The following is a 25,879-nucleotide window of genomic DNA, read 5'->3' on the forward strand; positions in this document are numbered from 1 at the left end:
AAAACCAACTTCCAAACTTGGTTAGTTATGACTCAAAGTGATTCACATTTATAAAATCATGTCCAGGATACTAATACTTCCCTGCCATAGGCAGGGGGCAACAAACCTGGGCCCTGGGCCCCATGGTTAGGGGCAGCTTGTGCAAGAGGCCAGGGTATGGATGGCCTTTGAATAGGCAAGGAGGGCTCTGTGGCCTATTATCAATATAGCAACAAGTGCCATTAACTTAAGGAACCTCCATGGAATTAAGTAATAAACACACGCACATGCACGCAATAACAGAACTGAAGAAACACAGGTCTGGCAGCATATGTATAAAGAAAACAGAGTCCAGGGACTCAGTTCTGATAGTAACTGGACTAAAAACATTAACAGCTTTCTCCATACAGATACTGCAACACCTGTTTCTCCAGCACCCTGTGTTTGTTGTATATATAAAGTGAAGTGTTTAAGCATGGATTTTCCAGACCCCCCTCACAACTTTATTGGACATAAAATTAAAATCAGACAAGTCGATGCTATGATTGGGGGTGATAGGGACAGAGGAGAGAAGAGGAAAGCAGAGGTGAGCTCAGCTCCCCTAAGCTCCTGCACTGCCGTTTAGCCAAGTGAAATAATAAAGAAACAAACTGCAGTTCTACCCCAACATGCACTGTGGCACCAACAAACGTAGTCTCGTGGTGCAGTGGGTAGTGTCCACACCTCTGAGCCAGAAACACCAGGTCCAAGTCCCACTCCAGGACATGGTCAAGGAAGGTGCACAGGGAGAGTGGCAACGGTCTTCCAACACAACACCAATCGGCAGGCAGCAAGAGCGTGACAGATGACTGCTAGTCAGGCACGTGACAGAGAACATCAGAGCATCCACCATCACTGTCTGACGATCCTGGCTACAACGTTAGTGCAAAAAGTGCACACTGCTATACGAACTTGGGCAACATTTCACAAGAGGATAGAAAGAAAACTACCTGTGCAGCAATTCATTGTCTTAATAGGTCTATTTCTCAACAGTGAAACAATTTACAAACTTCAATAAATATTTAACAAAAAAATTTGGGATACACTGTACAAAACTCAAGAGCAATTAAACTGACCAGCAGCTGTTTTAAGTTTGTTGGTACAGCTGTGCAATACATCAAAATGTTAAAGATGACAATGCTTGCCCACAAAAGAAATTCACGTACTGCATACACACAGTCCATAAATTAAAGGTTCTTTTAAACTTTCTTTCATATTAATTTGACAAATAAAATACTATTTACAAGACGTTTCCTTCTTCTTCCCTGAGATTGGGCTCAGTCACAGCACACACAGGTTTATGTTTACTAAAAAACAGAACACATGCCTGATCAGAAATGGCTTATTGTTTTTCTTCCTTTTTTAAAATTCAAGTTTGGCAGGAGTTTGTTGGTGAGATACAGACACAAGGAGTGGAGGAAGGAGGGGGGCGGGGGCAGATGAGAGAGGAGGAAGAGAGGGGGCGCGCAGGGCAGGGATACAAGACAGGGAGACAAGACACTGCGCACTGTGGGGCAGGGAGACGAAACACATAGGGATGGGGGGAGGCAGACAGACAAAGGGGGAGGGAAGGGGAGGGAGACAGACAGATGGAGGGAGGCGGAGACAGGCAGAGGGATGGAGGGAGGGGAGAGACACGAGAAACTGCAAAGAGGTATATAATCGGAGGAGTTTTGGTATAGCAGACAGTTTGTGGTAATCCATAGGGATTTCTGGGCTGCCAGGTAAGTGTTTTTTTTGGTCGACGTTTGAGCTGGCTGGAAGCCAGGGTAGTGAGAGGGGGTTTGAGAATGCCACACGAAAGAAATTCAATTCCCTGCACGTACTGTCTCAGGCCCAGAGAACAGAGTATCAAGGTACCTTCCACATGCATTCTAACTAGCACACAGACTTGCTTCTTCGAAAAGACGGCATTCCTTTTGACAGGCTTGCTGAGAGAAACTATGACTACAGCATCAATTTTTCTTTTTTTGCGCACTTTAAGATCGCTCTGCACGTTTTCTGAAGAGTTACAGGGAATGCTACAGAGAAACTAAACCATTGACAAGCTTGAGAGACAGGCCAGGCATTGGGGGGAGGGTACTAAAGACACCTCAATAAATGACCCTGTAGTAAATGCTGCCTTCTGAGAGGATCTTTTGTAATTGGACTGATGCAGCATTCCAACCAATGGCCCCAATTGAGGAGTTTAAGAGGTGCACTCAGCTGTGACCCCAAATAGGAAAAACAGAATACACACAGTCTAAACCTTCTCAAAGCTGAATGGAGGGTCACTACAGGTGATTCACAAAACATTCAAGGTATATGGAAAACTGCTCCAGCCAAAGCCTAAAGGGGTTGAATTTAACAGAAAACTTAAAGCGTAAAATACTGATAATGGAGTGAAATCTAGGCTGTGCTTGGGAATGGAACACTTCCCTTTTTTTGGCACTAAATGTCGGCATCACACTTCTCATGTATATGCAGGAGAACACGAGTAACAGGCTGCGGAGCAGAGCGCCCTGCTCGGGTAACTCAATTTTGGGAAGAGCACCACGCTGTTGTTCCAGCGCGAAACTGCACCCCCCCCCCCACCACACCACCTCAGTTTCTCAGCCCTCGCTCATGTTGCTGAGTTTCTGCTGCAGGGGAAGAGGTAGCAGTGGAAGGGGACTGACAAAACTCAGTTCAAAAAGTCAAGCCAGTCCAACAACAAATCACACCCCCGCACCACTACCCCCCCCCTACACAGTTTCACCACAGGGGCCCCTTTCCAATGATGCAGCCTGCCACTCTAGGACTTCTCATTTTAAAAAAAGGTGGGGGAAGAAAGGTAGGTTTAAGCACTCTTGCAAATTCTTCAACCATTAGGCGGGGAACATACAAAAAGTTGGCAGATTTAACCAGCTCGCACCATCACATCAACCACACCACACCCCCAACCCCCACCCCACCAACCCCTAACTCGATGTACGCCAGCTCTAAACAGGTACTGCAATAGAACACTTTCTATCAGTATACAACTGCTTCACAAAACAGACAACTAACACTCAGATCTAAGGAATGACCGGGAGGCTCTCGGTCAGGATGACCCACCCATCGCCTACCAGTCTGACCCCTTTTAAACACTGGTGGGCTCCCGCTTATTGCCAGCGCCAGCCCCAACCCCCTGCAGAGAGGCAGAGGCTGGAGGGAGAGCTGTGAAGCTCCAGCCTCAGCAGACCCCTTTGACCGAATAGCTGGGCAGAGGAGGGTTTGTTCGGAAGGGTGCAGCTGTGTTACGGCTCTGCTTTCCAGCCGCTGGAATACTGATGTACGTGGAATGACTTGGTAGGTTTGTGCCTCTTTCTCCCTTTTTTTTTGAAGAAAAAAAAGATAACAAAGGAATCCACTGCAACCTAGGAAGACTTGGGACAGGCAGGGTCCCGAACTTCAGCCAAAGCGTTCTCGAACCAGCATCATGAGCTTCTTCTTGCCTTTGTAGGTCTGTTTGAGGTTGTCTATGAACTGTGTAAATTGAATGTGCCCATCTTGAGCCATCAGGAAGGTCTCCCGGGCTTTGCTGAGGAATTCAATGAACTCGCTGTAATGGCGGGGGCTGATGTGTGTCAGACGCGAGTGCGTGGTGCTGATGTACGCATCGATCGTCGCGTTAAGCAGCTGGCAGAGTGGGGCTTTCTCCGTTGACATGAGCTTCCCAGAATTCCTGCGGCCGGGAACGCCGGCCAAGCCTGGGGCGGACATTGTCCACCTTCTCAAAATGTCTGACAACACAGGGGCACACTGGACGCTCTTGATTACCAGTGGCACAATGGCAGCCAACTCATTCTTGCCCAGCGAGTGGCTCAGCGAGCAGGCCCACAGGACGTCGTTGATGGCGGTGTGGGTGTCCTGGTTGTAGGCGACATTGAGGTGGGACAGGGCGAGACTGGCCATCTTGTAGGCCCGGATCGGGAAGCCCCTGTGCTCCATGTACCGGGCGATGGTGAACAGGTGCGAGTAGCTCATCCCCGTGGAGGCAGAGTCCAAGACAATCTGGTACGCGGTTTCAAAGGCTACGTGGTTCTTTTCGCACAGCGTCAGCGCTGACAGTGCACAATTCTGAGGGTCCTTCATTGTACACTGGAGTGCAAGTGTCCGAGCACAACTATCCAGTTCCTCACGTTGGGTATAGTCCAAACTCAAGCGCAGAACAGTGGCGTGAGAGGTTACTGTGGCAGCTACTATTGTAGTGGCTTCAGTTGGAGTAAAGAGAGAATACCAATTCTGCATTATATTCATCAAGGCACAGACACCTGAAAGATACAAGAGACAGCCTCCTTAACAAGCAGTGCAAGAGGACAGGTCGCAATTGCTGCCAAAACAATTAACCGATTGCATTTATACAATGCCACGCATAACCTCAAAGCATCCTGGCGCTCTTTACAGCCAATGAACTACTTCTGATGTTAGCATTAGCTTTGTCAAACGTACTTGAATGAGTACAGTGAAATGTTTACAAGTCACCCACTTACAGCACCGTCTTAGGCACAAATGTACCTAGGTACAGATTGTGAAGTACAAATTCTGAGGGGAAAAATGAAAAAAAGGTCACAGAAATAAACTAGAAAAAGTAAGTAATTTGTAGGAATCAAGCCAACCAGTACAAGATACCAGAGTGACTAAAATTACCATAAAGGAGGTGATGGTTTTGATAATTAAGGGCCACAATATTTATATCCACTAAAAGAGACCAGAGTGATTTGCTAGTCTCATCAGAATGATGATGATAAAGGACAGCCTCAGTACTGCACTGGAAGCAACGGACTTGCAACGTATCTGCAAAGTAAGTGGAACCGACACCACTCTTGCTCAGAGCCACAACAGTGACCGCAGAGCAGGTAACATCTCTGTCTTTCAGGGAAAGCATGAAGGTCCCTGTTTCCATCTGAATAGCCTCCAGTGAGCGAGTGTCACAATTAATTACAATATCGCTTGGTTCTGTATATAAATACAAGCCAAGGCATCTTGATGAAGACTGTATGCCCAGCACAGCACACCCAGTCTTTTACATGAAGTACACATTAGTTGAACTGCACAGCTGCAAACAAACATGCACCAGTTGCCATTCAAGAAGCAGCAGTGACTATGGAACTGTGCCTCAGTGACAGAATAAACAGCATGCAGGAGAAATGATGCATCCTGTCCCTGCAACCCTGCATTAATCATGGTTAACTCACTTTGCCTGTGCATCTCTCAACATTATGGCTAATTTTAGCACAGCCACTTCACCTAACCTGCACATCTTTGGTCTATTGGAGGAAACCCATTTAGGCACATGGGAGAATGTGCAAACGCCACACAGACGGAACCCGGGTCCCTGGTGCTGCCAGGCAGCAGTGCTAGCCACCAAACCACCATGCTGCCTGAGTGCTGTTAACTCTTAGCTGTCCCCTTAAATGGTTTAGCAAGTTTCGGTTCAAGGGCTGTTAGGAATGTGTAATAAGTGCTGGCTTTGCCAATCATACCCACATCCCATGCAAGAACGTATTTTTAAAAACTTGTTACTTACCAACTTCTGTTGCACAGCTCACCAGCCATCGGACCATCTCACGACGTCGCCAGTTCATAGTAGACAGAGTCATTCTCATGACCTGTAGACAGGAAGGACATCCAGTCAGGGTACAGTAAGAAGGCATTGCGAGTTCTGATCACTTAAACATGACAGGTGGATCTTCTAAAGACAACTTCATTCAATTTCCAGAACATTAGCTTTTTGTGATGCTAGATGCAATGCACAATGGGTCTCTACCACAACCAGGAAAGACCTTCTACAGAGCACAGCACCAGGGTGTCTGTGAAATAAGACTGAGGCTCACCTCCCACAAGACGGTCTTACTGCAGATTGTACAGCTGAAAAGTAAGAGTTGAACAGAGGCTCCGCAATAAACTGTGTCCCTACCACAGATCCTTAAAATATCTAGGGATGAGTCAGCACAGCATACAAATGCACAAGCAAATTAACATGTACAGGCAAATTCAATTCCTCAACCAAACAGCTTCACTACAAAGTGATACCTTCAGCATGGAAGTGTCTCAGTAAAGCCGTACAAAATAATGCTACATGCAGAGAAGACAGACAGGGATCAGGGTTTAATAGAGAACAGCTCTGCACTTGCTCTGAGGTACAGGACAAGACTGCTCCTTGCAGCACCCACTTTGCTGCACCTTGCAACACCTACAACCACCTAAAGGGTTTGAAACACAGCACAAATATTGTGTCTTGATTAGTTTCAAGTTCACGCCAATTCATTTAGTCTCAGTATTGCTCTATGCAGTGCTTGGAAGATCCTCAAATTAAAAGCATGTAACAGGCCACAAGTTGAAGCCAGGAAATGAACACGTAAAGCAACCTGGATTGTGCCGGGAGCTCCAAGTTGGTGTTGCTAGCAGGGTTTCAAATAAAACAAACTTCATCACAGCAGGATAGTAACTGACGGCAAGTACAGGTTGGTCATTGATCACAGCTACAAGAAATCAGCCCACAGCAAAAGTCATGTCCCCATCCCTTCAAATTAAATGTTGGTTTTTATAGCTTTATATTGTCAAATCCTTTTCAATGTGAAGAAAGGGCAACAGGAATATATTAAGTCATATTTTCTAGCGTCCAGATTTGATTATTCTAATACTCTTTCAAATTGTCTTCCACCTTACATCCAATGTAATTTGTGGCTCAATCAAAACTCTAGTCCTTTTTAGCCATAGCTCACGCACACTGGCAGTGGTTAACTATTTTCATAGAATCATACAGTACAGAAGAGACCCTTCAACCCATTGAGACTGTACTGCCATTCTAATATTCTTAGCCTGGATTTCCAAACCCTCCCATGACATCACTTAATGCAGCTCCATAATCTCCTCCAGTCCCGCAACGCAGGCCTCTGCACTCCTTCAATTCCAGCCTCACAAGCAATCCCAATTTTGACTGCCTCACCTTGTGGAATGGGACCTTCAACAGCTACAAGCTCTGGAATTCCCTTCCCAAAACTGTGCTTTGCTTCTTTAAAGGTATTTCTTAAAGCTTTAGTCACCTGTTTTAATATCTTACAGGGATTTGGGCCAAACACTGCACACTTCAACAGAATGCTGCTGTGGAGTGCCTCAAGATAGCCCACCACATGAATGGCACTATAAAAATGCAAGCTGTTAGGATAATGGGAAATAATGCGTCAATTCCACACTTCGTTCTACAGCAGAAATTATATGGAGGATAAAAACAGGGGAGAGGTTTCTTTTAAAATGCTGAATTGACAGTGAACTGACACAAATTCAATAATATTAAAACAGACCTACCTGTAACCCTAGCTCCAGGGATACATTGAGGAGTGTAATGTCAGGTGCAGCATTTGGTGGTGTAGCTGTTTTGCAAGCATCCTGTGCTAGCTTGTATATGAGTGACGGAGAATGAATGTTCTGTTGAATGGATTCCAAGACCACTCTCAACCACTTTGGGTCTCCTGCAACAAAAAGGAAATATTATTTGATCAAACTAGTGAGGAGAAAGCAAGAATACTTGTGCAGAAAGGAGTCTAAACTGCAGCCTCTGGCTCATTTATCACAGCTCTAGTTTTGTCTAGAAACGCGATATATACACAATGAACCAACTGGCTTATTAGGTCAAAAAGCTCTGAACAACTTGCTCAAGAGTCACAACTGGTATTGCATTCTTAGAAGGAGGACTTTATCAAAATAAAAATTAAAGAAAAAATTGTTAACATGGTTTAAAAGAAAGGGGAAGACAATTTAAAATGATTTAGAACAAGTAATTTCCTATCACAGGTGTTGTGGAAATTGAACCTATAAAGCAAACTATTTTTAAACACTAGAAAGAAATACTTTATCATACGATAGAATCTCTAGTGTGGAAGGAGTACTCACTGGAGTCGACATCAACCCTCCGAAGGCCATCCCACACTCCCTAGCCTCTCCCTGTGAACCCTGGATTCTCCCCTGGTTAATCCACCTAGCCTGCATATCACTGGACACTATGGGCAATTTACCATGGCAAATCCACCCTAACCACCACATCTTTGGACCCTGGGAGGAAACCAGAGCACCCAGAGGAAACCCTCGCAGACGCAGGGAGAATGTGCAAACTCCACAAAGACAGCTGCCCTGAGGGTAGAACCGAACTGGCATCCATCATGCTGCAAGGTAGCAGTGCTAACCACTGAGCCACTGTGCTGGCCATCCTGCCTCCAAGGCAGTGTATTTTCCCAAATAAGGTGCAAGGAACTCCAGGTCAGGTGTATGACGAGCTGAACTGTGCTACAATCTCTGAAGTAAGTGATATAAACAAACGTAAGGACAAAAAGTTCATAGTGAAAGAGGTAATCCCCTGAATTGCTGAGTGGAATTTGGAAGAGCCCGGAGGCTGCTTGTTACTGGCCCTCTTGAACACAATGAAACTATAAGGCACAAGAAGAGGGACATTAAAAAAAAGTAAGGACGACTTACTAATCCACCCCACCCATTGAGCAACTTAAAATAGGCATTATAATCACTTCTAATTTGCCCTGGAAGCAAAACCTCAAGATTATCCAGAAACCAAACAAAGGCCATAAGACTATGACAACTCCAGGGCAGAGACCTGAATGAAGGTGTTTTTACTTTAAAACAGGATGATTAAAAAGCAAAAGCAAATATAATTTCTCAGGAGAACTTGAAAATGACAGACGTTGAAGTGGAAGTAGCACATATCACAGCTGGTGTTTTCATAAGCTCAGTTTTCAGGAAACCATGAATTTCAGAAAGAGTTTTGAAAGCAGGTCCAGTAAAAGCAGGGGTCTTCCGGTAGAATGGTTGATTGAGAAACACTGGGAAGAACAGGTTCATGAGGAAGGGGAACAGAGAGTCTGAAGTGAATAACTGACAAACACAATTGTGCAGCTCTCAAGGATACCGATCTGTATTGTGTAAGCTAGTTCGGCTACTCGATATTATCCAAGTACTTTTCATAACGACCTGGCAATTATAGTTTTCAAAACTTTCCGATTGTACCAACAGGGGGCTTTGTCGGAGGTCGGGTAACATAGCCAATTTGTTTAGCAGTTTCTTTGACCGACATCCTTATGCTCTTCTTCCAATGATCCATCCAGTGGTGATGAAGTTTCACAACTTCAGCATGGATAATATGCCCAAAAAGAATTTAATTTATCATTTTGATATTACTTAAGAGTTCTTACTCTTCCAGCTGATTCAGTCCTAGTTCTTCTCCACCCAGTTATCCCTTGGGATTCTTCTAATGCAGTGCATTTCAAAGCTGTTGAATTTTTTTTCCCCCCAATAGCTAAATAACCTGGATAACAGATATGAATGAATGAACTAGGTGGTGATGTGGGCTATTTGGCCTCGAGCCCCCTTCTACCATTCAACAAGATCATTTATCTGTATGTTTGGCTTTCAAATTCCACATTCCCAGATATCTAAAAACCTTAGATTCTCATTCGGCGAGCAAGTCAATTTACCTTCAACTTAAAACATTCAAAGGTACACTCCCACCGCCTTCTGAGGCGCAGTGCTCCAAAGTTACGCAACTCAAAAAAAAATCTCTCTGGATATTTGTCCAAAAAGTGCAACCAATTTTTTTTTGTTAAAGAATTAGAAGTGGCTCACTGGTAAGCACTGGTGCCTCACAGCAGCAGGATCCTGGATTCAATTCCACCCTCGGGTGAGGGTCTATGTGCAGTTTCCTTGTTCTTCCAATGTCATCTTCCCATTTCAACGGACTCTACTTAGGGATATGTAATTGTTGTAATATGTACGATGTCACATTTTGGAACAATGTTGTGCTAAGCACTCTCATGGCTGTTGGTTAGCAGTGACAGGGTTGACAGAAACTACAGTAGCAACAACGCATAGCTCGAAGATCCACAGAAGATAAACATAAAATCCAGATGGTTCAGACTGACAGCACGGCAGCTCAGTGGTTAGCACAGCTGCTTCGCAGCGCCAGGAATCTGGATTCAAATCCACTCTCAAGTGACTGTCTGTGTGGAGTTTGCACATTCTCCCTGTGTCTATGTGGGTTTCCTCCGGGTGCTCTGGTTTCCTTCCACAGTCCAAAGATGAGCAGGTTAGGAGGACTGGCCATTGGAAATGCAGGGTTACAGGGATGGGGTGGGCTTGGGTAAGCTGCCCTTCGCAGAGCTGGCGCAGTCAAATGGGCCAAATGGCCTCTTTCTGCACTGCAGGGATTCTATGATTCTACGTGCCCCTTAGTTCTCAACATCCTTTCCACATGCCCCACTTTCAGACAAGCCACTTTTAACTCCAGTGAAAACAAGCCCCAGTTGTTTTACCTATCTGAAGGCAACCACTGCGTTCCAACTGCGAAAGTTACATCAGTTCAGAAACTACATCCTGAATTTGAGAGTTTGACCTTTTACTTTGAAATTAATTTCAAAGATGTAGCTCAGTGGGTTTAAATCAGGCAAATGAAGCGTCAAAAGAGGCATCCAGTGTAGGCAGAAGTAACATTCAATTTGGTCTTGGCTTACTCTAAGATTGTGACCTTTCTTGTTAAAATTCCATTTTGGTTAACTTTCCTGGACAAGGTTTGGGAGAAGAAGGTTTTGAGAAAATATTCAGAAGAAATTTGTTTAACCCTAGGTGAGCAAGACGACCCATTGTGATGAAGGGTCTAGCCCGAAACGTCAGCTTTTGTGCTCCTGAGATGTTGCTTGACCTGCTGTGTTCATCCAGCTCCACACTTTGTTATCTCGGATTCTCCAGCATCTGCAGTTGCCATTATCTCCTACATTTTTTTTGTTTTACATGGTCACTGCTTTTAAAATTAAGTCCAGAATGGTTTCTGTGCAGTAATACTCAGGTGCCTGTTGATGGCACTCATGATTACTTTCTGAGCAGTTTGCAAGTGGTGAAATACAGGCAGCTGGTTACAGCCACAAGCGGAGGTCAAAATGGCTCCATTGCAAGTAGAAGCCAATAACTCATGTCAAAAGCATCAGTTCTGGCAGCAAGGACTGCATTCCTGCATCATTACATCTAGCAATTGAAATTCAACAAACATGGGGACCTTGGTGACTACAGGAATTCAGTTTCAGGAAGTTCCTTTGTGGAATGAGTCGGCCCAGCTCAGAAGGAGCGTGCCAGAAAGTTGGGAAAACTTCGCATTAAAGTTAGATTTGAAAGTAGCATCTTGTTCTTAAAAACAAAGGAAGAAAACCTACTGGAAATGCACAGATCGACCACTGTTCAAAGAAAACAGCAACAGGAGTAGGCCATTCGGCCCTTTAAGCCCACTCTACCCTTCAACGAGATCATGGCTGATCATCCAACTCAGTGCCCTGCTCTCACTTTCTCCCCATACTCCTTGACCCCTTTATCCTAATGCATGAAGTAGAACTCTTTCCTGAAAAGATGTCATGCTCTGACCTCATCTGTGTTCTGCGATAGAGATTTCCAACGACTCACCACTCCCTGGGTGAAGACAGGTCTCCTCACCTCAGTCCTAAATAGCCTTTTAAACTGTGACCCCTGGTTCTGGACTGCCCAGGCACTGGGAACACTTTTCCTGTCTCATCCTGTTGAGTCTTACTGAACAGACAGCACTTGACCCACAAAGAACTCAAACACGTAACTGCTTTGACGTGATAGTATCTTGAGTTACCTTTCGCTGCTGTTAACATGGTCGAAGCTAACTCGCACTGTTGAGTTTCAAGATGGCCGAGGATGAACCAACGCGGGTAGCGGCTTGGATCCACTAATGCGACGAGGTGGGGGTGAGAGCCATCACCTGCTGGTGCCATCGATTCCAGCACTGGTAGCCTGGAAGGGGATCATAAACAAAAATGAGCAAGGGGACCTCATGCTGATCAGACCAACTCATCAACTATAATAACAAATTATAAGCAATTAGAAAAGTCAGGAACTCCTTCATGCCAAAATAAAAGAAAATTAACATAAAAATTTGAGAACTTGTTCCCCACAACACCATTGTGTATGCTACAGAGCCAAATAAAATTTTCAAAAAAACAAGATCGATAGATTTTGGTTGAGTAGGGCCTTTAAGAGGTATGAAGCAAAGGCTGAAACTGAAGTATGTAGATTAATGGGGGAACAGGCTTGAGGGCCAGAACGGTTTGCTCCTGCTGCTATGATCCTTTTCCGATGCTTGTTTAGCGAATGTGCTGTGTTTCACATAACACCATTGCACCTGTTACCTAATGCAGCACTGTCATAATACACTGTGCCAATAAAACAGATTGAACATCTACAATTACCAGAGCCAGCACTGTATCCTCAGCCCCAGCCCTCGGGTTATAACTGTGCTAGTGTTGGAAGTGTTGCCTCTCCGTCCTGCAAGGATGGCTCTCGATCACCACCAAATGGCTGCACCAAACATCTCCCAACCATAAATTCTACCTTTCCACACGCTTTTCTCTCTCAGTTACTAATTCACATTACATGTGTTTGGCCCCATTAATCTACACCAGCCCCTGGGGTCACACAATTAACAACATAGCCCAGTATACCCCAGAAAGGACCTCTGATGGGAATGCAAAAATTCGAGGTTTTTATTCTCGTCCATTCTTAATCTGAAGAAACCAGAAATGATTCTAAGATAGCTAGTGGTGTCCGAGAATAACCTGAGGATTATTAAACAACACCTTCAAAGATCTAAGGATGGCCCGAAGCACTTCATAGCTAATTATGTACTTTTAAAATATGATACATTATATGCAATTTACTCAAAATTCCTACTAACGGAAATACAATAAACCAGATAATCTTAGTAAAGCTGGTTGAGCAACAAAGTATTGACAATGGCACCTGGAAGAGGTCTTAACTTTAACTACCTGTCTTGGGACGTTACACCAATTCAAAAGGTACACTTCCAACAATACAGCACTCTTCAGTACTACACTGAATTTGCAGACTAGGTTTAATCTTCAAGACTGGTTGGGGGAGGGGTCTGCCCTGACTGCAACACAGCACACACTTGGATTCAGTGGTACTAGTTGGAGTCAGAAGATTGTGGCTTCAGATTGTCAATGAGCCTCAAACAGCAGTAACATGACCACACTTCATCCTGCCAATGGTTTGCCCAGAATTTGGATTTGGCCTTAAACTACGGGGAGAGGTTGAACAGACTGGGGCTATTTTCCCTGATGCGTCTAAGACTGAAGGACAATCTTAAAAGGGATTATAAAATCAAGCGGGGAATGGATAGGGTGAGTAGCCACGGCCTTTTCCCCAGGATAGGGGAGTCCAAAACTACAGGGCATAGGTTCAAGGTGAGAGGGGAAAAGATTTTCGCACAGGGTGGTGAGTGTATGGAATGAGCTGCCAGAGGAAGTGGTGGAGGCTGACACAATTGCAACATTTAAAAGGCATGTGGATGGGTATATGAATAGGAAGGGTTTAGAGGGATATGGGGCAAATGCTGGCAAATGGGACTAGGTTAATTCAGGTTATCTGGTTAACATGGATAAGGTCGATCAAAAGGGTCTGTTTCCATACTTTACAGATCTGACCACTCTAAACTGCATTTTAGAGAATAATGCCGATATTGTCACCCTCCGAGCTTAAGTTTAAAATCACTAACAGAGTCAACACAATCATTGGAAGGGGTGTATAGAAGGATGCTAAGAAAGTACAATTAGAATGCTTGAACTGAGAGCTTGTATCCATCAGGGAAGGATGAACAGGTTGGACTTTTTCTCTTTGTCGCCGAGAAAAAAAAAAGTGAAGGCTGATCTATTACAATCGAAGTCTTCAAAAACTTTCAACAGCACGGAGCCTGCTTCAGTACCATATATCCCTTACAGCACCAAGGAAGCTTTCACATGGCAGAACCTCTCAGGCTAGGGCATCAACACGCGGAAGAAAAATACACTTGCGTCAGCTCTTTGGAAAATTGTGGTTTAGAGGGAAGCCTCCTGGACGAATTAATTAGATAGGTCTGTGGTTAGCGCTGTTAAGTCATAAAGCTACTGAATTCGCTGAGGCGACCGAGCAAGGGAACCTACAGATAAGGAGAAGAGTGACGTCCCATGAGAGAAAAAGTTTTCCTCAGCTCACCAGCAAACTCCCAGCCCACATTCTTTTGATGTGACTGCAGTGGCTCACCACAACAGGTGCCTAATACATCACATGGGCCCACCCCTTAGAACATACTATGCACTGGTCTCCGAAAGAAAAAAAAGTCACACATAAACGGGAACGATCACAGAACACCCAACCAGAGCGTGCTTGCACGACGGAGGTGACTCACTGACCAATATATATATATTCTGCATATTTCCTGCTCAAGAATAGCAGACTCTTGCAACAGGCAAATGAGTGCAAGGAGATTGCCTTTCTTATGAAAACAAGAACCATACCAGCAAACAGTCTCCTTCAAGCTGTGGGATGAGGCTTTGTAGCAATAACTTTGGTCAAAATCCCCCACCCCTAAGAAACCTTCATGGTGCTTTGGATAAGTGCAAAGCCCACACTAAGACGTGCTTTCCACCTCCTTATGGCTTAATGAAGTACACCATGAATCAGGATGGAAGTTTCCAGGTCGTGATCTTTGTGACGGCTTCACAGCGATCCTTTGAGCAACTTTAGAAACATTGAATCATAGAATCCCTACAGTTTGGAAATGAGCCCTTTGGACCAACAAGTCTACACCGAGCCTCAGAGCATCCCACCCAGACCCATCCCCCTGTAACACACCTAACCAACATTTCCCATGGCCAATCCACCTAGCCTGCATATCTTTGGACTGTGGGAGGAAACTGGAGCACTGGGGAAACCGACGCAGACACGGGGAGAACGTGCAAACTCCAGACAGTCGCCAGACGGTGGATTCGAACCTGGGTTCCTGGCACTGACAGCAGTGCTAACCACTGAGCCAACATGCCACCCTTTTGCTGAGACATGTTTTCAGGAGGCAACATAAAACATCAGGTGTAAACCTGGTTCCTCATATGTTTCACCTACCTCATTGCTCTCAGTGACACTTTATAGGCCAAGTCAGGGTCATGAAGCAGGAGAGCCTTGAACAAGTATCTTGCAAAAGTGTGCATTGGAACACTCTCCCGATGGACGACCTCACCCAGACCACTGAACGGACCGCCTGAAGGAATACAAGTCATCAGATTATTTTCGGTTAACTGAAGAGAAAATTGGATTGATCCTCCTGTTTTAAAAAATGATGCAGTGTTAGTCAATCTGCTTTTCAACAAGCTGATCCAGAACACAAAATAAAATCTGAACAATATATATCAAGGGAGGTCCAGTTTCACTCATTGGGCGTTCAGAGTTTGATCAAAGTTGACAGCGGGGCATAAATCAACTTCAGCCTTCCTGGGCTGGGGAACAGAAATAAGTAAAGCGCAGAGATAACAAGGTGTAGAGCTGGATGAACACAGCAGGCCAGGCAGCATCAGAGGAGCAGGAAAGCCCAAAACGTCAGCTTTCCTGCTCGGTCTGCTATGTTCAGATTCTCCAGCATCAGCAGTTTCTACTATCTCTTAGTAAAGCGCAGACTTTGTTTTGCAAACACATGCTCCCTGGTCAGGAGCAAAAATACCAAAGGATGGCCAAGTACATGCTCACTTAACAGCATCCACTGCCAAATAGCTTGCTCATGAAACTTATGTATAAGGCAGACTGTTTAGATCAAGCACAGAGGCTGCAATGACAAAATGATATCTTTGTAGGGGAGATGAATGCTACTTTTTCTTAGGTCCAATAGGACTTTTTAGAATCATATGGGACACAACAATCCACTTTCTCTCTCCACAGCTGCTACCACAGCCTGCTGAAATTTTCCAGCGCGTTTTATGAAATTTTGCATTTCCCACATCCATTGTTCTTTGTATTTTCAGAAAAATAATTTGTTTTTATGTGTAGTTAATGAACTGTTGACTATTAGTGACATTGCATGTCCAATAACAGCAATGGTCAAATGCCTTTAAGCAAGGCAACTTCTGACTAACTGACTTTAAGCTCACTAGAAAGCTTCAGTTGGATTTAGAAATTTAGAACAGAAATCCATTTATGGGGTTCCCTCCGGGAAAGTTTTGCAATATTTGGCATTAAGAGACCTTTTTACGTCTATTGACCAAACAGCGGAAAATAGTCGCTCTGCCTTCCAACTCCTGCAGTGCAGAAGAACAGCCACTGGTGCCTATACTGGGTTTCTGTTTTGCTACACAGAGGACACAACGCTGTTTAGACCAGTATGTGGTGAGCACACTGTACTGCACAGGCAAAACATGGAGAAGCAAGATTATATCTACAAGTTAATGCTAGCCCCAAATCTAAATCCGATGGTTCAACTCATGAACAGGGGTGGGGAAAGAGAGACAGAGGCACACAGAGAGATGGACAGCGAGTGCGCGCGCGACAGAGAGAGAGAGAGAGAGAGAGACGGACATAGAGAGAGAGAGAGAGAGAGACGGACAGGAGGGCCAGAGAGAGAGAGAGAGAGAGAGAGAGAGAGAGAGAGAGAGAGAGAGAGAGAGAGAGAGAGAGAGAGAGAGAGAGAGAGAGAGGGAGAGAGAGAGAAAACACCGTGCACATTGTGTTTTCAAGCTGTACTTACATTTTGCCACACCAAACAACCACGCTCTCTGCACTGCACTAATGTGTCAGTGTGGTTAATAAGTAAAGGTTAACTCTTCAGTGAGTTTCTGGTTGCGTAACGGAAATTTTGATACAAATCGGGGGCACTGTTTCTCCTATAACACTGCACTGAAGAATGGAATTCTCCATTGAGTTGGAGGCGGATTGCCCCCGCACCCAAATCTCCACTTTACATTTTGCTATGCAAATTACTGGGGCAAACTGCAGAAACTTGTTAAAATCTGCATTAGAGCTACAGTTCAGGATGGTTTCCTGACATGAAAAACAAACAACTCAATTGCTTTCTGGAAAAGTTCTTTTTGTAAGATGATGTAGCACAAGCAGAATAGAATAGAACTGAATAGAATCGCTACTGTGTGGAAACAGGCCACTTGGCCCATCCAGCCCACACCACCCCTCCAAACAGCATCCCATGCAACCCACCCCATCCCTGGGCACTATGGGCAATCTAACATGACCAATCCACCTAATCTACACATCTTTGGACTGTGGGAGGAAACTAGAGCACCCAGAGGTAACGAACACAGGCACAGGGATAGTGTGCAATCTCCACACACAGTTGGCCGAGGATGAAATTGAACCAGAGTCCCTGGCATTGCAAGGCAACGGTGTTAACCACTGAGCCACTGTGCTGCCCTTAATACAACAGAAATTGATCTGACCAAGAAGCGAACTTCTAACGAGCCTAGTCAACATTTAAGAACTGGTACGGGTTATAAGAATTATGAATCTGCTTCTAGCCACAAATGGAGAGGGAGCAGAAAAAAAAAGTTATGTTGAAAGCCCAATTCCATTCTGAAAGCTTCGGAAGACAAGAAAGGACAGGAAAAGCTTGGCTAGTACATACAGTCAGTGCACTGCTCAGATCACAATGCCAGCACATCCTTCCTCAGCTCATGGTAAACATCTTGGGATAAAGACAAAAACTCGAGGTCAATTTAGGGAGGAAAAGAAAATTCAAACTCCTCTGACAGTGCTCTGCTTTTAATGATTTCTACACCAGTCAACTGCATTTAACTCTAAGATATGTAAGACTTTTTATTCAAGACAATTATTAATTATTTTCTCCGAAGATTTGTTAAACTTGTAACTTAGTTGCCTCAGGCAATGCCCAGTTCATCACTGAATTCTATACGATGTACAACCTGAAGTCTTGACAAGAACAACAAGTCTGGGCACTCTGGTTTAAAAGGAAGACAAGGGTGAGTGAGGACTCCTGATCATCACCGTTTGCAGGTTGCCCCGGGAGAGAGAGGTGCACATTTGCCTTGCAGCAGCAGGAGCAGGCTTGGTTGAGGTGTGCATTGCCATATCCAATCAAACAAGCTGCTCACCATCTCACTGTGAGATGATGCTAAGCAACAATGGAGGTGGAGGAGAGAAGAATTCTGCAATTATATGGAAGAAAATCGATCATTCTTACCTTCCAGCAGTAAAAGCGTTTGTTTACGCAAAACCTGAACAAGCCGTTCATCAAATTCCATTTGAGACAACATTGATATAAGTTGTTCTTCATTCCGACAAACCTTGTCCTGGGCATAAAGTCCCTCTGGCATTAACCTTTGCTGTCCTAACCCTATTAGTGCCACCTCAAGTGCAAGGGCATAATAGGATTCTCCCGCATTACTGCTGCCAGGAATTGGAAAGTGCTGATAGACTGTCTTCCTAATATCACTTATTGAATCTGAAAAATAATCAAAACATCTCAGCTATATACAGGTCAAACATTTTTTAAAAAACCAGCAAATACGTTTTTAGGTATGGGAACCAAAAAGGGGAATATTTATGTATCATACATAAAGACACACAGAAGAATGCAAGCATTGATACCCATGATTATTAAGGGTTTGTGGCTTTCACAGAAAAAAAATAATTGATGGAATCCCCTAGACTGGTAAGATTTGTAGAATCCCATGGAACCAAAAGCACCACGCATCATTTCTTCAGTCACCATTAATCAGTGGCTCAGAGAATGATTCACTCTTCGCAAAACACGTCTCAAGATTTAACACCTTGACTTTGAGCATTACGAACAGCACCATGCAGTTGTTGTTTTGGGCTTTCCCGACTGAAATTTTAAAGCGGAGATGCAAACAACTACATCATGTTGGCTTATCTGTGTTTTTAAAGCACAGAAGACAATCAAGTCGATTTGCAAATCATTACATTCCTCACACCCGCTGTATTTCATGTTAAACTCTCTTTAACTAACTGCTATTGCAAGAAGCTGTACAACAGACAACCTGAAGATTAGGAGTTATAGCCATGTTACAGAAGAGTAAATTACAGAAGAAACAGAAACAATATTTCACAAAAATATCATCAACCGAGCAGCACAGTGGCAAGCACTGCTGCCTCACAGCACCAGGAACCTGGGTTTGATTCCACCCTCGGGTGACTGTCTGTGTGAAGTTTGCACGTTCTTCCCATGTCAACACGGGGTTTCCCCTGGATGCTCCAGTTTCCTCCCACAGTTCAAAGAGGAGCAGGCTAGGGGGATTGACCTTGCTAAATTGTCCGTAGTGTCCAAAGATGTTTAGGTTAGGTGGGTTAGACATGGGACATTAGGGAAATGGGGTCTGGGTAGTATGCTATTCGAAGGGTTGGTGTGGACTTGTTGGGCCCAATGGGCCACATTGTCAGGATTCTATGAAGTGCCTGAATCATTTGTTACAAGTAAGACTTAACAATGCAAGAGAGATGGGTCACAATGACAGCTACAATCCATTCATTGAAAGGGCTAAGGGTAATCCGGATTTGGTTACACTGGATCATTTGCAAAGGCATCATCCTTGTGGAATCTGGTGGATGCACGACTTCATCTTAGTTTTTTTAAAAAGTGATCCAACTTACAACAGATTCAGCAGTTACCACTTGCTAGATGCTCAGCATGTTCATACCAAGGCAAACCCTACTCAAGTATGTCCTACATTGGATTCACGTTCAGCCAGCATGATCAAATTAATTCATGTCATTTCCACAGCTTGTGTTCTAATAAGACTGAAATAAACGGCATTCATAACTTCTACTGTTTTGATTTCTGATGCATCAATCACCTTCAATTCCACAGCATTAACATGACAGTCGAGTTGCAAACACCATTTTCTTAGGCAACTAATAGCCTCCTTTGCTTCAGCTGGTTCCTGAAGTGGCAGGCTGACTGAGGATAGCACCCCCACTGCTTTGTCTACAAGCATGTAATGGCACAGAAGCACAGCCTCATCCGAGAAGCAGTTGGAATATTTACCAGTGAACAACACAGAGCTGTCATCCTCCATTTTGCAAGCTTCAAGCAAAGTCCTGCACAAACACCCAACAGGATCCAGGGGATGTCCAACCCAGCCTTCCTGGTTGGAAATGGTGGTTGACCCTTTCTGCAACAGTTCTGAAAAATAAATCAAAGCCATTAAAATACATACTTCACCCCCCTTGGGGAGCCGTGCGACAGAGTCTCTGTTGCTCGTTGAGTACATTATCAAATCTATTCATAGAATGCAAACTAAGGCGGATTTTTCAAAAAATAAAATTGTTTATGCAGCATCTCACCCCATCTCAAACATGGAAAAGTACCACATTGCCCCACTTTGAAAGCAACTCAATTCTTTCCCTGCCACTTGTCTTTGAAAGAAGTGAGAACACAAGTCATTTAGGTACACAAGAGTCAATGAACTGGCAAGTGAGGAACAAGAAACTTTTCCAATGTTTAAACAAACACCCTACACAAGTTAAAAGATCTTAAATAAAAATTTAAGAAGAAAGTACAAGACTTTCTTTCGGCTCCCACCACTCCGTGGGGAACCCAGCCCATCCTCCAATTCACTAAAGTAGCTTGCATCCCCTTTACCTTTCTTTTGCTGCTTGTACATTTCCAGCTGACGTCTTTTCTGCAATCGGAGTGTATTGACAATCGCAATAGCCAAACGAAGAGCTTCCCGAGGATACCCATGTGATCTCAGTGCATCCACTCTCGCACAAGCGGTTGGTACATGCTCTATATTTTAACAAAGATTACATGCACTGCTGTAAGATTTTTACAGATCGGTTACTGCAAATGTTTAACATTGGATATTGGGCTGCTTCAATTTATTTGCACTGAAATCTAAGTAGAAAGTCACCCAAGTGCACAAGATTAAAAGGAATGAGGAAAGCAATAGAGGGGGGCTTTGGACAGAAAACACAAGTTACAGCGAGTAATGAAGGTTCCTCAGTTCTTCATTTCAGGTTACTCAGAAATGCTGGGAAACAATGTCCCTCTTAACTAAACCTCTGTTCTCAACTCACTTGCGTGAACAAAATGGAAATACAAGTTTTACAAGAAAAAGCAAAGTGATTGCTTCTGACTGGCGCTGGATACTTCAGCTCAGAATGGAAGACAGGTTAAGGCCTACTCCTCCACCAGCTTACACACTTGAGCTTTGGGCACACTAAGGCCAATTTAGCAGTAGCCAGGTACTCCCTTGGTGGCAGGTAACCTACACCAAGCTGTGATAGGACAAAAATACACAAATTATCAAATAGCTGTATTTTGATACTAATTCCATATTAAATGCAATTACTTTTGGAGAACCAGATGTTTCAAATCTTTGCAGAAAGTACAATTTTGCCTCACTGTTTGTTTATTAAATAGCCAGCAGTTCAACTGCCTTATATGATTCAGTATCTGATGATGTGACAGCATAAACAAGTAGTATTTGGGATTTGTATGCAGCCACAGATGTTTTGAATTAATCAAGGATTAACTATTGATTCTGGCAGACATTTAGTATGAGGTGGGGAAAATGGGAGTCATGTAGAATATTCACAAGTCTCAAGTGCACCAATAAAATCAGATGACTATTTCTCATGAAACTGCACTATCACATACAGGTGGTCCCTGAAATACAAACATGCAGCTTATGAACACTCATGCTCACAAAAGTGATCCCACACAGGTTTAAATTTTAAAACATCCATCTTACGAATGGCTATTTTATATCCTGCATGCTGACTCAAGTACAAATCGACCCCATTCCCAACCCAGACACTGCCTGTCCAAGTTGCCAGCAACACCGACGTCAATATCCTTAAAAATAAAATGTTAAGGCAACATCCATCATTCTAGGAAAACCTCTCTCCTACAGCAAAGCAAGGCAAGGCAACTAGCAAGGTTCTTGACATTTTCTAACAGTAAATTAACCCTTGTTTGTTTCATCTCAGTGCCAAGGCCACTGGGAGGGTGAATGCTCGCCTACTATCCAACTTTCTCCTGTACAGCCTCAAAATTAACACTCAATACTCTCCATCTCAGTAACCTCCTTCACATCTCGAATTCAAGTTTGTTGTGCATTCCTCATTTTAAACGACTCTGCCAGTGGCAGCTGTCACTTCAGTTGCCTGCACCTCTGGAACTCCCTCCTCAAACATCTCCTCCTGATACTTCACCAACCCCATCCCTGTGCCAAACTCTTAAAACACATACACCCGATGTCTCTTTGCAGCTTGGTGATTAATTTTGATTCATAACGTTGCTGGGAAGTGTTCAGGCCAATTTAATCTTACAAAAAAGTTTTTTTAAATTCATTCACAGGATGAGAGCATCGCTGGCTGGGCCACCATTTATGCCCCAGAGGGTAGTTCGGAGTCAACCCCATTGTTGTGGGTCTGGAGTCACATGAAGGCCAGGCCAGGCAAGGATAGCAGTTTCCTTCCCTAAAGGACATTAATGAAGCAGATGGGTTTTTCAGACAATTAAGAATGGATTCAGGATCATTGGACTCTTAATTCAAGATATTTTTGTAACCGAATTCAGATTCTACTGTCTGCTGTGGTGGGATTTGGAGTTGGGTCCCCGGATTTACTGTCCAGTGATAATACCACTGGGCCATTGCCTTCCTGTGCTATGTAAAAAGTGCTCTACAATGCTATTTAAATACAAATAGCAGTCACTGGTCAATGTTCTGGTAGAAGTCTAATTCTGCAAAATCTCAGAAGTGGGAAATACAATACAATTTCACATTTTTATTCCACAGCAACCTTCTACTTACCAAGCCAGAGGGGCCGCCCCTGAGAGTCAAAGAGTGACCGGTCTCCATCTCTCCACTGATTTGTATAGTTGTCACTGCTGATAATTTTCCGTAGGTGACAGTCCTTCCAGTCTAGACCACAGGCTTCTATAGCACGCACAAAAACAGTTCGCCGGGAGCCTGCTGAGGTTTAAAAAATAGTTGTTACACAGTTCTGAAGCCTCTTTCAACTGCATGGTGCACAATACAATCACAACAGACAAACAGGATCTCAAGGTCAGCCATCCCAAATTTTGTCTACTGTTGTAGAAATTCAAATATTATATCACAGAATCAGTGAACGATTGCAGGAGGCCCCCAAATCACCCCCCATCCCCAACCCGTGCTGGGTCTCGGATGCAGCCATTCATCCAATGACAACTCTGTCTTTGCCCTGTAGCCTCTCAATTTTGTGCTTTTCAGGTCAGCCTTAATTGACTCTGCCTCCACTACTCTCCACACAATACATTCCAGGTCCTAACCACTAATCCCTCTTTTTTCAATCCTTACACCAATGGGGGAAGGTTTCTAAACTCTGATTTTGAGCACCCTCTATCAAAACTTCTCTCCTCTAAAAAGGAGACCCAGTCCCAAATTTCTTTAATCCTTCTAGGTAATTGCAATTCACGCCTGAAACCATTCTCGTGAATCTTCGTTGCACCCTCACGAACGACTTTACAATCTTCCCAACGTAGTGGCCAAAGTTCAACACAATGCTCCAGTTGAGGCTAACCCTGGCATAATTAACCCAACTTCTTTGCTTTTCTATTCTATGCCCAATACAGAAGTCTAGAATGCCATGTTTAATGAACAATAACATTTCATTTACCCTCTCTGCATCTCCATCTCTAACATCGCATCAAATGCCGCACTAAGCATTCTGTCTACAATTAATCAAATTAGTTATTTTGCCCAATTGGTCTATGCAGATATTTGTGATCCATAGGTTTCTCTAAACTTTTGTTGCACACGACCAGCACGTCTTACTGTTCCTCTCCTTCTCTCATGCACATAAACATGACAGTTTGTGTGCGCTCCAGAACCTGGAAAAGCACGTTCAAAATTACTTGCCCAAAAGTTCCTACTCCTGAAAAATACCCATTGAATCGTCGTTCTGGTCTAGACGCTGATCTGAATCTAGCTGTTGTTCACCAGACTGACACCAAACAGCAGAAGTTCTCAAGGTACAACTCACTCTTACACAGAGAGCTGTCATGCAATCCTAGCTATCATGAAAGGTTGGGAGCTTGGGTAGTGTGCAAGGGATACAGGAATGACACCCAAGTTGCACCATCCACAGGACTACACCATCAAGAACAAAAAGGGAGAATGTTTTCAAATGGATCTAAGATTTGAAGGTTCCAGGCACCATTCTTGTTGTACAGTCTGCGTGAAGAAGGGGAACATAATGACCAGGTTCCAGCTCTGCTCAAAGACAAAGCAAAGGTGCTTCGTCTATTCTTCAGCAACTTGTGCCCTCCAACCAGAAACATGTTGTCCCTGAATGGAATGCCTAGATATCAACATGCAACCCGCCACTCCCAGGCACGATTCAAACACACAAGTGCAATTATTCCTGGTCCTGAACATTAGCCGTATAAGCACAGTATCTTCTTGCATTAAGAAAAGGTGCACTTGGTCTCTATTGAAGGCCTCTTTTCGAAATGGCAGCCACTGGAGTTACAATACTCCAGTTTGCTTTGGCCGTGTCAGAGTTCTCTGGAGGTTTCCACATGCCGGCCGTGCAGCCTTCAGGGAGATGGCCTGCACAGACTTGCCCTGACACAGTCTTTCCAGCGCTCCAAGTTTTTCAGCAGCAACACTGTCAACTCTCAAACTTGACTTCACTGGAAGCAGTTCCACAATAGATCAATCAAGTTAGTTTCAACAGAGCAGAACTAACTGCATTTTTACTGTATTTAGCAATCTCAGCCATTGCATCAAATCACTTTGCAGTTCTAAAGTTTGAATCATGAACGAGCGCAAGTCGCAAAGTTCAAATTTTTTTTTGAATTACAGATCATATTTAAACACAGACCACCACTAACAGAAGAGAAAGCTTTGTTGATGCAATGAACTTTGCAATGTAAAATGTAATGCCAATATCCCCAGCCCCAAAAAACACAGGCATCCAAACAAGCTTCCAAAGAAAACACAAAAAAAATTACGTGACCTCATTCTAAACTGACTGAGTACTTAATTGTTCAAAATATGAAATCTAGAGTTAGAAGAAAAGGACATTACAGGCTATATACACCATTCTTTAACACCTTCCACACCCCTTCCACCAACCCCAAACACTACCATAAAAAGGGCCACAAAGTTCCTCCCCCTACTGCCTCTAATTCAGTCCCAGATCCAGTTGCCTTTGAAAGGGGTCAGCTGGCCCCAAATCAATTCTCTGGAAGCCTGTTCCCACAGCTGCAGTATTCTACAGGGAAATCAATCTTATGAGGCTTATAAATTTGGCACTCATGTTCACCGTCTCAGGAAGAGTGTTTTCTTAAGCTTAAATCCCCATCTCTAGCCTTCATCCATTGTGCAGCAACACATCAACCTCTCAAAAATTCAACAGTTAATACAAATCATCAGTTAAGGCGTTGTTCAGAAAGTATAACCACCCAAGGCCTAAAAATCATTCTCGGTCACTCTTCAAATCTCTTCATAATGCAGATGTATTAGTCACTCAAAAACTGCATGTTATACTTCAGGAGTCACTACATATTTGACTTCAGAGGCTTTAACTTAGCATTTCAAAACATTACAAATGCACCCCCGTGTCCCATTAGGCTACTGGGGTATCAGTGAAGCTGAGAATAAACTATTAACTAATGCGAGGGACGCCAGCTCAACTAAGTTTTATATACAACATGGGTGTGGTAGATAAACTCAAATTCCAATTTAGTGGGTTTCCGTTACTGCATCAAAATAATGTGCCAAGTTGTGAAAGGTTAGTTGACTGCAGGGAAACCTATAAGATGGAATCACCTCGATTGGCCACCTTGTAAGCTTGCCTTGAGCATTTTAAACAAACTCAATCAGTACTTTGTGGAAAATATAGACAGATTTGAGGTTTAGTACTGGAAGAAAAGGCACTCCATTCAGGGCAATACTTCACCTCACCTTCAGTCCAGATGTAACGTCTTCAACAATCAAAAAAAGATAACTAACCAACAAATTAATCCAACTAATAGAAAGTA

The 25,879-nt window shown here is 43.8% G+C and overlaps 1 protein-coding gene across 2 annotated transcripts in view; it reads right to left on the reverse strand.

Moving 5' to 3' along the window:
* Positions 1–680: 680 nt before the first annotated feature.
* The window catches only part of LOC125447609 (zinc finger SWIM domain-containing protein 4-like), an 85,142-nt gene continuing 59,943 nt past the window's right edge, over positions 681–25,879 (reverse strand). Inside the window, exons 7-15 of one of the 2 annotated variants that reach the window (XM_048522165.2) lie at positions 22,662–22,820; positions 20,483–20,629; positions 19,886–20,023; positions 18,062–18,322; positions 14,989–15,124; positions 11,669–11,826; positions 7,330–7,493; positions 5,549–5,630; positions 681–4,292 (exon numbers count right to left, since the gene is read on the reverse strand). In XM_048522165.2, the coding sequence (XP_048378122.2) occupies positions 3,430–4,292; positions 5,549–5,630; positions 7,330–7,493; positions 11,669–11,826; positions 14,989–15,124; positions 18,062–18,322; positions 19,886–20,023; positions 20,483–20,629; positions 22,662–22,820 (2,108 nt within the window). In that variant the 3' untranslated portion in view covers positions 681–3,429. Of the gene's footprint in view, positions 4,293–5,548; positions 5,631–7,329; positions 7,494–11,668; positions 11,827–14,988; positions 15,125–18,061; positions 18,323–19,885; positions 20,024–20,482; positions 20,630–22,661; positions 22,824–25,879 lie in introns of both variants that reach the window. The other variant, XM_048522164.2, reaches the window with a different exon arrangement.

The sequence above is a fragment of the Stegostoma tigrinum genome, chromosome 35, assembly GCF_030684315.1.
Source record: "Stegostoma tigrinum isolate sSteTig4 chromosome 35, sSteTig4.hap1, whole genome shotgun sequence".
Lineage (NCBI taxonomy): Eukaryota > Metazoa > Chordata > Chondrichthyes > Orectolobiformes > Stegostomatidae > Stegostoma > Stegostoma tigrinum.